At 32.9% G+C, this 14,154-nt stretch overlaps 1 protein-coding gene across 1 annotated transcript; it reads right to left on the minus strand.

Annotated features, from left to right (window-relative positions):
- Positions 1–1,526: 1,526 nt before the first annotated feature.
- Positions 1,527–3,199, minus strand: LOC140866094 (ethylene-responsive transcription factor CRF4-like). The gene is made up of 2 exons (XM_073270985.1): positions 2,908–3,199; positions 1,527–2,825 (listed from the first exon to the last, which is right to left on the minus strand). The coding sequence occupies exon 2, from the start codon at positions 2,821–2,823 to the stop codon at positions 1,720–1,722; it is 1,104 nt and encodes a 367-aa protein (XP_073127086.1). The 5' UTR covers positions 2,824–2,825; positions 2,908–3,199; the 3' UTR covers positions 1,527–1,719.
- Positions 3,200–14,154: the final 10,955 nt, after the last annotated feature.

Raw genomic sequence — 14,154 nt, forward strand, 5'->3', positions numbered from 1 at the left:
ATCTTCCACAAGTTAATGAGAGGAGATTTTGTGACATTAATCTTTTTAAAAAGAAAAACCACCCATCTTACATAATGTAGCTTAAAAAATATCTGTATTAATCGCCACATTGTACAAAAAAATAAAATAAAATAAAAGGTCCTACAAAACTAGCGAATGATTGATTTCTTGTATAAAACTAGTAGTATGGGAAAATTACTTTTTTTTAGTTGCATGTTTTTTTTTCATCATGTTATCGATCAATTATTATCTTATTTTATTAACACTAATTGCGACAAATATTGTTGAGGTGTCCAATGCCATGTTAACACTTAGTTGAAAATTACTAAAAAAATGCAAGTTTTTTTTAAAAAAATTAAAAAAAAAAAAGTGCGCCCAAGATTTTGAATTGATCTGATTAGGGGTGTAATCGAGCCGAGTCGAGTAGCACACTACTCGAGCTCGAGCTCGACTCATATTTAACTACTCGAGCTCGATCGAGTAGTTAATTTCATACTCGAGCTCGAGCTCGTCTATATCTCGAGCTACTCGAGCTCGAGCTCGAGCTCGAGCTCGAAAATTATATATAATTATATATAAATATATATAAATAAATAATTATATGAATAAATAAATAAATAAAATAGTATATACATTATATTTCTATATATATTTATATTATATTTTATATTTATATGTGTTATCGAGTAGCTCGCGAGCTACTCGAACACATATATTTCGAGCTCGAGCTCGATTGTATGTTCTCGAGTTCGAGTTCGAGCTCGAGTTCGGTCAAATCGAGCTCGAGTCGAGTTTTGACCGAACTATTCACGACCTACTCACGAGTAGCTCGGCTCGTTTACACCCCTAGATCTGATGACCGAAAATGAAAAATATACACGTTATGTGACGAAAATGTAAGATTCCCTAATTATATTTGATTTTATGAGTTGTTATTTGGTTGATATATAAAAACGGTTCCATACTAATAAAAATAAATAATAAATAAATATTGTAAATCATAAAAGAAAAGAAGTAATTAAGAATATAAAGAATTCATATAATTCATAAAAGTAGAGATTTGACAAGAGTCTGTAATTTTCATTGAACCCAATAACTCTTAATTGTAGGACAAATTTTTTATATTTATAACAATAACCATTTATGAAATCATTAAATCTAATTTTCCCATTTACTAATCGAATAGAAAATCAATTTGACCGGTGTATGAACTTGCTGCATGTACTTTCAAATTTTAACAAGTTGCTAAACACGACTTGGTCAAAAAGAAAAGCGTTAATTGCGCCTACTCATTACCTTAACTAGATTCACACAAGATTAACATATATTGAACAAAGTATCAAGAGACATCCACGGTGTTGGAAGATTTATCTTATACGCATCGGACATCGACCGCATTGAAAGATCTACCTTGTACGCGTCGAAAAGATGAAACAAGATTCAAGTCACAAATAAAAAGTTGAGAAATATACAAAGCACAAATGATAATACCACTATCTTGAAAAGGGGCAATTGATTTTATTGTTAGAAACTAAATTAAACTCAATCTCGATACAAAATAAATTTTTTTTTAAAAAAAACTCTCATTAGACAGTAATGCACTCCAAATATGCTAAAAAGCAAATGTAATAAATATATAAATTCCACCGGTGACAAAATTTGCCTACGAGGAGACAAACCGGCGATGTAACACTAAGACATTTTTTTTAATGCATTTCTTCACATAGCCAATAGTGCATCCACACTAGCGAACTCGGACATATCTTGGAAATAATCATCAACTTCGAGTGGACTAAACTCTTGGCATTCCTTAAAACCATCGAATTCGGCTTCTTGAAAACCGGCGGCAAAGGCCGGGATGTCATCGAGCAACATCGAATCAGGGAACCCGGCGGCGAAAACTTGCTCGTCTTCAAATAATTTATGATCCGGAGTCCGGAGATTGAAGAAATCGTCTAAGAATGGAATGTCAATAGGCCAAAGATCACTCGAGTAATCTGGAACCATATTTGTTTCCCCTTGACACTCCTCCACTTCCACCACTGGCCTATTGTCAGAACCGGTTTCAGGAACCGGTTCACTCGGGACATCCACTGACTCGACCAGCGAAACTTCCTGACCCGAGCCGTGAACGAGACCAGACCGGCTCGGCTCACCGTCTTCACTAGAGTGACTGCTCCTGAACCGGAGAACAGACGTAGGTGATGTGAGATTATGGGACTCATCCACCGAATCATAGCCGGATAATGACGTCACGTTGATCTCCGGCGACATCTCCTTCACCGGAGGAGAAGAAAAGTTGGTTAAAGCGTCCGGTCCCCGGAGCTTTATCGCGGCGTTGTCGTACACCATCGCGGCCTCCTCCGCCGTGTCGTACGTGCCCAACCAGAGCCGGACCCTCCTGGAAGGGTCCCTTATCTCCGCCGCCCATTTCCCCCACGGCCGCTGACGAACGCCGCGGAACTTCCGCGCGCCGCCGTTGGCCGCCGTCGGAGCCTCCTTGACCTTCATGGGCTTGGGCTTCGCCTGTAGAATCTCCGCATTCCTGCTCCTCCCATTCGTACAGCCAGTATTAACTCCCGTCACCATTTTAATCTCGCTTACGTATTTCTTCACGCGCCGCCTCGTGAAAAGCTCGTCCTCCTCATCGCTGGAGGAATCAGTCGCATCGGGATCGGTCACCGAAACTCTCACGGTCCTCGGTTGATTCAAGTTCCTCTGTTCTTGCGATTTTCTGGGGCTCTGTTTAGAAGGTTTAATGAACTTTTTGGTAGTCTTTTTGTGCTCGGTGAATTTCACAGGCCACAACATGCTCTGATCCATGGCTGCAAATCTTCAAAAACTTGAGTTTAACATACAAAAGCAAGAAAATGGGATTCAAGAGAAATGGTTTTCAAAAAAACCCACCTTTTTCATGAATCAATGGGTAAAACGAAGAGCTTTTCGAAGATTTCAAGCAGGGAATGTGATTTAAAAAAGAGATTTGGGCGAGATTTTTAAAAAAGGTAAATATGTATCAGTATCAAGCGGAAAAAGGTAAGCAAATAAGTAGTCCAAAACTGGACTCTTTCGCAGCAATCCAAGAATCCCAGTTATTTTTTTCTCGGAAGATAACAAAGATATATATTGAAAAATGGACGATTTTTGTTGGGGGAAGAGAGGATTTTCTTTCGAGTATTTGGAGGGGAAGATGTTTGCTCGAGGCTTTTTGCGAGGAGACTCCATACACTCAAATCGCCATCTTATAGGATCCCCCAACCAGTTGGTTATTATCATTTATTTTATTTTATTTTTAAAATAAAAATTTACCATTATCATTTTATCATTTATTTTTTAAACATAAATGAGTCCTTTCCTATTAAATGATTAATAATTCGTGGATTCTTTAAATATCTGAGTGTCCAGTGGGGGGAGGCTTAGTTGGTGGACACTGGGCACCGACCGCCGGAGTGAAAAAGATTCCGGCGACGGCGGACGGCGGGAACGGCTCGCCGCATTTGGCGTTTGTGGGATCATGACACGTGGCACAGCGGGTCCCACGGGGTAAGTTGGTCCAATGAGTGAGCACGAACTGGTGCTGAGTCACAGCGTATAATTTCCTTTTCTTTAAAGTTCTGGGAGTACGTGTGGCCGGTCACGTGAGGCCCAGGATGCCCGGCCCACAGTTAAAATATGTCGGTCAAATTTAAAAAGCCATTTTACTACGCAATAATATATTCACTATTTGACCATTTTTAAAAAAATTAAAATAAATAAATCCCTGCAAATTACACATTTTTATTTCAATTTATCTAAAAAAAAAGGCACTAAAGTTTAAAATTTTCTAACCTTTTTAAGAGGTTCTATATCCATTTTTGTCATATGTTGTGTCCCTTTCCATGTTTTATAAATACAAAAGAGATGTAATTTTCGCGTGTGGCTTGCAATATTCTACGTTACGTTCGATGTTTCGGTAATAAAAACCAAAACAATGCAATATTTTTGTCAAATCTCATGCTCCTTTGCATATTACTTTTAGAACTTTTATATGGGATAGATATGTAATGAAATATTTTGTTACTTATTTTACTACCAAATAATGTAAAAATACATAAAAACTATACATATGCCATCTAACATAATACAAACTAGAAACACAAAATGTTAGTTATATGAAACCGTTTAACAGTTCAATTTTTTAATATGAATAAACTATCCAACCCGACTCGTGAAAAAATATCACGTTTCATTTCAAAAATATTAATTTTCACTATAATATTTATCGATTCCAACTATCTAATCTAGCGTATATAAATATTTGACATCTTCTCACTCAATCAGAAAATAATCTCAATAGCTAACCTTTTGTCTCAAAATCATGTGTGATTTTGTATTGGAGTGTAAATTTTAAGGGATAATAGCCAAAATAGTCTTGTAAGTTTGATTGTTTTCTGATTTGGTTCTGTAAGTATTCAATTTTGTGTTTTGGTCCTGTAAGTTTAGTTATATTTTGGTTTTTAGTCATTTTTTTCATTTAAGCAATGTTTTTATAATCGGACAAATGATCAAACCGGTCTAACTTTTAAAAATGATCAAACTGGTTGAACTTTTTTAACCGGACGGTCGGATCGAAAAATCGTTTATATAATATAATATAATTAATACTATATTTTAAATTATAAAAACTTAAAAAATATATATTTATCATAGTTTGAAAATTAAATAATTATATAAATATATTCAAAAAAATTATAAACTCTAATATTAATAAAAAATCTTTTTAACGTAGATAAAAATTTCAAATAATTATGTATATATATAATAAAATATTAAATTAAGGTTTTAAAATAAAAAAACTAATTTTTTTTAAAAAAAATCGAAAAACCAATTTTTCGGTTCTTAATCAGTTCTGTCAGTTCAACTATTAAAATGGTTTTTGAAATTGTTTCGGATCAAATCAGTGATCGGTTCCTGGTCGAACCAGTCGTTACAGTCCGGTTTTGAAAACATAACATTTAATTTTTGATGTCACTACAGACACATCATCATTTTTCAATTTCACTTAAGCATTTTTAGCTGTCACGTCAGCATTTTCTGATGTCACGTCAACATTCTATGAAAAAAGGACTAAAAATCAATTATAACTTAACTTATAGGACCAAAATCCAAAATTAAATACTTACAGAACCAAAACACAAAATGAACAAACTTACAAGATCATTTTGACAATATTTCCAAATTTTAAATAACATTGTGATAGAAGTGGTAAAACTATTGAATTTTGAAAAGTAAAAAATAAAAAATAAAAAAAATTATTTAGAAGACAACTTTTTTACAGCTAGGAATAACGTGGCGAGCAACCTAGAAATCGCCGCCATTTATAATTCTGTTTCGTACGGTCTCTGGGTTTTACCTTGTTGTCTAGTAATTCCCAATCCTCGACAAAGTTACCCCCACGCGATTTACCACGTGTTCCATTCACGCGCGAGCCCTCTGTGGTAAAATCTCGCGGTTCCGTCTCTTACGCGTGGCGATATGAGCGTGGTGACCGCCGGCTGGCACATGGTAACTGACTCCACACTAGTACGCTGTGAATTTAATTTAAGAATAAATTACCTAATTATTTATTTATAATAATTTCCATCAATTTAATTTATTTCCTTTTGGCATTTTATTTCACCTTTTTGCACCCTAACCAAGCGTCAATGGTAAGTAAGTAACTAGGGGAGATAAATTCTTAACATGTTTCACAATCTTTTGTTTTTGTTTTATAAAAACATGGGACGTTTGACAATTCACCGTGTGAAATTTAATTCTTTATTTACGACAAGATTTTTTTTTACCATAAAACATGTGCCGATGAGACTTTCTATACGCAAAAATCCCCAATAAAATGTATTTAACGAGGGCATGAATGATACATGCCTTTTTGAGAAACTTGCAAATCGAAATTAACGAGTTAATAGACCCATAATTTGAAAATATGAAAAATTATGCTTTTAAACAAATTAAATGTGTGACTCATTGTTTATTATAATTATTATTATTTGGGGAAATCAATCTCTTCAAAACATTAATATAAATACTATAGTGTGGTGGGGGGCGTCCCATAATATCTTGTGCTTGAAGCTTTTAACAAGTGCAGTCCAATGTTTACGTATTTGTGTAAAAAGTGAAAAAGAGCATACGTTGTCTCTCAAGGCATGCTTGCATGTAAAAATGAAAGCAAAAATTTTTAGCTTTTTGCAGTGAAAGCGTCCACTTGAACTTGAACATCACCTTTGAACTTATTCCCTTTTTTAAATAAAATTGAAACGTAGTAGTAAACAATTAATTAAAACTTTTAAAATAAATTTAAACTAAATATATGATAAGACTTACACTTTACATTGGAGAAATTATATCTTTATAACTAAAAAAACTCAACTTATATATATCTATGCGTATATGTGTAATGAAACGAGATTTTTGGGGTGCTGCTTTGCAGCTGCATATATACATGAAAACTGCTTTTTTAAAATTTAAAAAAAGAAAATCATCTTCACAACATTTGCTATTGCCTATCTACATTATCGTTCTATTTTGAAATCAATAGATTATATAGATCAGTATTAAACATTATATGTTAATTTCCGGACCAGATTTTGTTATTATCTCAACTATTTTTTACCAATGGTTTTTTTTCTTCAATATTTCAAATTATAGTTTAGTTTCTCGATTATTTTAAATTATGGTATTACCCTCATATACAATGATATTTATACTTCAAAAAAAATGTTAATGCAACACTGATGTATTAATCATGCATGCGTAATATCCTCAAAGTCAAGAATATACAACTCACATCTATAATCAAAAGTATCACTAGTTACCTAGTTGCATGTCAAACTCCAAGTACATATAGTAACTACTAACTACTCCTGCATATCTAGAATGATAGACATATGATATTTGGATTATTGTACAATTTAAAAGAGTTAAATTATAGTGTTATAACCAAGTATAACATAATTTTGGATAAAACGAAAAAATATTTGATTCCACAAATAGAATAAGGTCAATGTCACTTGTTATAATTTTTGAAAAAACGTGAAACGCGTTAATATAAAATATGATATATAATTTCATGATAAGATTATATTCCGTCTATAAAAACAAAAAAAATATCTGATATATATACCAAAATGTTATTACTTAGAAACGTGTATGTATACTGCATGAACCTCACCGCCCATCTTTGGCAGCGCATTGCTCGCCATCGCCATTTTTTCCTCCACAAATTCCAAAGGCAATCACATTTACAACAAGCTCACACTCTCGGGCTTCGGGCTTCCCATTGAGCCAAGTGAATTTAAATAATCACCAAAATATACTAAAAAATATAACAATCAAATCATAAACACATCGAGCTCGACAAATATTAATAATAAACTTTGGTCTAAGTTCAATTTATGGTATCTTATTAAATATTATATAAAATATATAAAATTGTACGTGTAACAAACAACTAGCCATTAACATAGAATTAACTATATATTATATGAATTGGTCTCTCATTAATTTGTTAATACATGTGTGGAGGTATGCACAGCTAGTTTGAAAGTTAAGCAGATAGAAGCCAATGAACATCAAGTCCAAGATTGTTCTTAAACAATTTTTTAATACTTAATAATTGGCCCTCAAATCTTTCCCCTTTAATCATGAATTACTTAATTGTCGTCAAACCCTAGATGTTCTTGGTTCCAGGGAAAATTCAGCAACTTATACTCGTCATGTCTTTTATATAAAGAAATTAATTAACTCGTGAAAATATGTGCATTTTTATACATATTTAAGCTAGCAACTAGTCATCACCCATCTTCATATATATGGACCACTTTCACCCTTCAGCTTCACTAATATTAATTCATCTTATCGTCATATAATAAAATGGGAAATTGTATTTTTTTTCGCGTACTGTATAAATATTTGACTATTAATTGTAATTTTGATCATCTTCCCATATCAAATTTCAATATATTGTATCTCGTGCCTTTTTATTTTTGGCGATTTTATTCTTTTCATCGGAAGTGTTGATATGACAATGCACAAGTAAACAATGCTTTCGTGTTACATCATTACCACGTCAAATTATCAAAATTTCAAAAAAAGAAAAAAATCCAAGATAGTGAACGAAAATTGATAATTGACAACATAAATAACCATAATCACAAAAAGACAAACATATGCGAATATTAATGCAATTTTTCCCATAAAAATTGCACGTTCTTTATATATACATCATACATTTTTTATGACGTAGGAGCATACAATCATGTACCCTTCTATGCGAATTGAGTAAATTCTTGGGTTGTAGTAACAGCTTGCAGGACGCTAACCTTCGGTGTAAATTGAGTGAATTCTTAGGCCATCATAGTAGCTTGCAAATCATGCACGCTAACAAGCTACGTTGGCCATGTCTTATATAACAAACTAACCTAAGAAGGTATTTGTAAGTGGAATTGAAATCATAATCATTTGTTAAATGCTAATCTATTCTATCAACTTGAACACGATTTATATATTGATTGTTTCGTAATACATTCTTTAGGATTTTAGAACCTGCAATGGCTATCATCCAGTGCGCACTTGAAAAATCTCGAACTATTATAATAGCCTGCAAACCATACTAGTTAGACAAACTGCACTGGTCGAACTTTGATGCGACATGATAGCATGAGAAAGTGTTGACGGAAAATCAAACTCTTCAACGCTGCCCGATCACTCGACTACTTCACTAACTCGAACATTCCTTTAAGAGCTTTATCGTACAAATTCTTGTTAGGCCTATATGAACACCAACTTATGTCCCACTACTTGATCCATATATATATTGATGATCAAGGTTTGATGCTTAGAAATTAGAATGTTGTAGATTTAAAAAATTTAAGTCTCAACATTAGTGAACATTAATAAATATTTGGTGCATATCATATCCTAGATAACCCTCATCAACATTAATATATCATTCAGTTTTACTTATCACCACGGGTCCACGTTTGATCTCAATCAAAATTATAATTTGAAAAGTTTAATCATAAGACTTTCGAGTTATTATTGTTAAAATGTAGGCTCAAATTTAGCCGAAAAATTTGTCCCTGTGATCTGATGAACGTAGCAAATAATTTTACCTTCGTTTTCCCCTTTTTTTAGACCAAAAAATGAATGTTTGTGTTTATATAACCATAGCTTCCGGACGGTCACTTGCCAAATTATTTATCGGCTAGCCCGATTAATATTAAAGAGAAATTAATAATGATAGGCGGCTAACCGAAATACATAAATAAATTTTTATTCTATTTTATAATTGAAATATTTTGGTTTTAATTTTTGTGGGATGATCAATGTTCTCATGATTTCCATCACCTCGTAGTCATGCAATTGTCAAAGGCGGTCATCGCTGAAATCTATTTCGGCAATTGATAAAAATATTCAAACCATACCAATGTTACAATTTACATCGTAACTATAAGTCATAATAAACAAAATATTAATTTGTAGTATATATAAGTTATTTAATAACAATATTTACCGGTTCTATGTAAGAGATTGAAAGGAGTCGGATTTAAACTCGATCTTGCATTAAACCTCCTCTAAACCTCCTCTGTTTGTATATTAACGACAATTTTCTTATTTTTTTATATTAATATCGAATTAGGTTTCTTTTAAGAATGAAAAATATTGCTAGCTTATGACTTTTATTAATCATAGTATTTTTTTTTATTTTTGATTTATTAAAATATTTATCTGAATATAATTATTTTATTATTTTCAAATTAACGATTTTCTTATATTTTTTATTAATAGTGATAGATTGTCTAAAAATTTAAAAATATAGATGATGATATTATTGAATTTTAGAATATAGATAAATATATATAGGATTTCAGATTTCAAAAGAGAAAACTATTTTATGAAAATTAAAAAATAATAATGAGAGTATATTTTGTAGGATCGAGTGCACCTCAACATATTTTAGTCTTAAATTAAATTTGACTTATTCAAATCAATTAAAAATTAGTTCGAACATTGGTTTCAAGGTTACTTATGCAGAGTAGTATGCAAAAAATTTATAGCATACCGTCCCACGGGTCATATTTGTGAGACAAATTTCTAACTCCACCAGATACATTAAAAATATAATTTTTTTTAAATATTGCATTTCACAATAAATATGAAATAGGTCAAACCGTCTCGACAAGAGCCCTAATCCTTTAATAAAATAATAAGATATCACAAGTGAAAGTAACTTTGATGAACATATTGATTTTTGAAAACAATTATGATACGTAGTAGGATTGTGAGTCTGACCCGGATTAGATCCGACAGGTTTTGGAAGAGGTTAGGGTCCAATATTTTCATAACAATATGGGTCCTAGAATTGATCAAACTCGTCCCAGATCAACCCCGTCGTCAATAGTCATCCCTCTTATATGTACTTTTACAGATATATTATATGAAAAATAAATATTACTATCATTCAAAGAAAATACAGAAATTAATTAGGAATTGTTGGTCAGAAAACGTGTCGATACTCAATGATATACATTCTCGTTTTATGGAAAACGAAACTAAACAGAAACCCATGAGACATATTTTGAAATTTGAAATGTTTAAATGGAATAACGTTTGAATAATTATTTTCATGTTACGACTTAATTAATCCCAATGTTTCTAGAGATCTATTATGAAAAGAAGGGCCACATTTATTAACTTGTATTATTGTTGTATTTATGGCTTTGGTATTTGCAAATATAGAGATTAATAAAATGCCAAAGCTCGCATTTTCACGTGGACAAAAATTAAAACAAACATAGGCAACGATGACCAATTATTATCTCAGAAACACGCTTATTGTTATTTTCGGCAAGAAACGTGAAACGAAGCGTCCAATGAAAGCAAGAGATGTTGGTCTCCTTTTTATATTAACTTCATCTATTATAGTACTTTTACTTTTCCTAAGAAATAATTTAGTATGTTTACTCGAATATCGAACACTTTAATCTAAAAAATCGACAACTATAAATAATTATGTGGGATTAAGTTAATTCCAATTCTATGATAAAACGAAAAAACAACAAAGATAATTTGTATATTCTATTTTGAAATCCAAAATAGAAATCCGTAAATGTTTAGCTTCCCAACTAGTAGGAATCACATCACACACGCATGCATGGATGCATACCATATTATATGTAAAAATACATATAACACACACAGGAAAAACTGTGATCTTCGTTTTAGAGATTGTTTGCAATCACTAAAAAAAAGTGATTGTTAGCTTTTGGCTTAAAAAATCATTTTTGCGTGTTTCTTAAACCTAGATTATGTGTTAACTTATGCTTAACTTAATTGAAATCCAAAAGCTAGTCATGTGGTGATTATGATTCTTCAAAAGTGATTCTAATAAGAAGGTCATATCTAAATCACTCTAATCACTTATTTATCAAACACTACTCAACTTTGATTTTTAGATTTTCACATTTGTTTCCAAACGCTACCAACTTTTGATTTTTCTTAACTTTTTTATAATTTATAAATTAATCATTTCAACAAAATCGATTGCAAACACTCCATTAGTTTCATTGTCTTGTGAGCTTCTCAAGTAATTAGCAAGTGTAAGACGACACAAGTGATTACAAATATTGTTCATGAGTGTAGATTGACGAACAATGTAGCAAATCATGTCGCGCCTTTGATTTTTGCCCACTCTCCTCCTTTGTTTGAATAAACGATGAGTTTTCACATTAGATGTTGAATGAGTTGATTTGTCAATACGATCACCATAAAATTTGCAAGTTTATTGTCATATAAGGGGAAAAAACAAACAAACTGTGAACTCAGTCTTTATGATTTTCTCTTTATAACCCTTTTTTCATTAGAATGTCGATATGTCATTAGGGGCGGTCCTGAGAAAAATGTGACCCGGGACGAAGTTAAAAATATGATGTAATGGACTGGGTCCGCACCCTCTGCTCTAGCACATCTCCCAGAGCAGAGGCAGATGGCCTAGAGCAGAGGGTGCGGGCCAAGTCCATTACAAAAAAGAGGGTTAGATTCCTGGGGAGGGCAAAAACTCCCCTAGCCAGGTGGGGAGAAGACCATGAGTTAGAATATGGCTGAGCCGACCCAGAGCAGAGGTCAGATGGGCTAGAGCAGAGGGTGCGGGCCCAGTTCATTACAAAAAAATATCTCTTTTCATTAAGAATGTGTGTGTATATATATTTATATATATATATATACATTTAATATTAAAGAACATTCGCATTAGAAAGAATTTTACTCATAGTTTCTCAAAATAAATTATTCAACAACCAATATTATTTAAAATTCACTCTTATATATTGCATTTTTTAAAACAAAGTTGTCATTTTTTGACATTTTAGATGAATATTTGTGCAATAATGGAAGTATTTAACTAAATCATAAAAAAAATATAACATAGTACTAAATAATGAAGTGAAATACGAACAAAAAATATGCATATATATAGGAGAGATATAATAAATTGATGTAATATAAATTAATAAAATAATGATGCAACAATCCTGTAACGTCCGGAAATTTGCTACGTAAATCCGCATGCATAACTAAGAGATTTAATAAGTTTAAAATAATGTGAAAATGTGTTAAATTGTTTTTATGAGTGATTATTTAAATTATGTGATTTATTTTCATGTTTTAAATATTTTTTCGGCATTTAAATTTGTTTTCTGTGGTTTATGAATTTATTTGAGAAAGTTTATTTTATGATCGCGTAGGCGGGGCCGTGGACGGACGAGATGTTTGTTTTCACCCAAAATATTTTCGGAGATTTTTAGGAGTCTTAAAATATTATTTTAAGGTATAATTTGAAGAAAATTATGGTATTTATATATATGTATATTTAGATGTCCATTTTTACCCAAAATAAATCATTTTAATGACTTTTATTAAGTTTTAAAAATCACCTATTTTATTATTTCGGGATTTTTAAGTTTTTAGCAAATTATCATGTATTTTTTTAGTTTAAATTTTAGTAATTATCTACCCAAAGTATTTATTTAAATATTTAACCTAGACTACCCAAATATTATCCTAAGATTTTCTACCCTATCTCACGCCTCAACTCCCTAGCCGCCTCCCTCAACCTTTCTCCATCATCTTCATCGTTCCAGCAAGATTTTCACAGCCCCGTAGCCGAGCTTTTAAGATTTTATATTGGTTGGAGATCTGTTCGTCCCGGAGAGCCGTACGACGCGACATAAACGTTATTTCTTGCAAATATTCATCAAGGCACGTTTGAATCCCTTCTTGAACACCATTTAAGTCATATTATTCTGATTTTAGCATGAAAATTATGATCTTGCATGATATATGTGGTTTTAATGAAGAACATTCATGAACATGCATAGAACCTACGTTTTTAAAGCTTATGAATCAATTTTATCACGTTTTTCTGTCATGGATTGTTCTAGCTTGCTGACCAACGGGTTGAGGGTTGATATAGGGTCCCTAGGGTCATGTTTGGATGACGGTTCAGTGGCTTTAGTCGTTGGTTTGGGCTAGGTTCATGCTGGACGCAGGTTTAGACGCAAAGTGAGTGGTTTGCGTGCGAGGGCTCGTTCTTGGTCCATAGGACGAGTTTTAGGTTGGTTCTAGTTGAGTTATAATCCCAAGACCTTTGAAAAGTTTTTCCAGGTGGTTCTCCGGCCGGTGGTGGCCGAATATTGGCGGCCGAACGGCCGGAATCAGCGGTCGCGTTCTGCACGAACAGCAGCAGAGGGGCACTGTTGTTTTGGTTCGTTCTCCTTCTACAGGGCTCAGTTTAAGGTCAAATTTGTTGGGTTAGAACCGTATGGGTGTTGGCTAAGTATGGGAGGTAGTTTCACATCCAAAGCTGGCCTAAGCAGGCGGCACGATCAGATTTTCGGAAGCCGCTCAGGGCTGCCTCGAGTTGGGCTTAGGGAGAGGTAAGCTAGGGTTGTGTCTGGTGTTTTGGCAGGCCAGGCTCGGCTTTTCGGGTCCGGGTTGGGTCTAAAATATAATGGGTCAAGTTAGTTTGGTTCGGGTTTGGTTTATATTAGTTGGACTCGGGTATTTTTATTTTGAATTAAATAAGAGATTAAGTTAATAATAAATGAGTTTGGGTTCGAG

This window comes from Henckelia pumila, chromosome 4, assembly GCF_033568475.1.
Source record: "Henckelia pumila isolate YLH828 chromosome 4, ASM3356847v2, whole genome shotgun sequence".
NCBI classification, from domain to species: domain Eukaryota; kingdom Viridiplantae; phylum Streptophyta; class Magnoliopsida; order Lamiales; family Gesneriaceae; genus Henckelia; species Henckelia pumila.

Excerpts from the sequence above, each read along its gene's own strand:
- LOC140866094 (XM_073270985.1), bottom strand. The coding sequence starts at position 2,823 with ATGGATCAGAGCATGTTGTGGCCTGTGAAATTCACCGAGCACAAAAAG.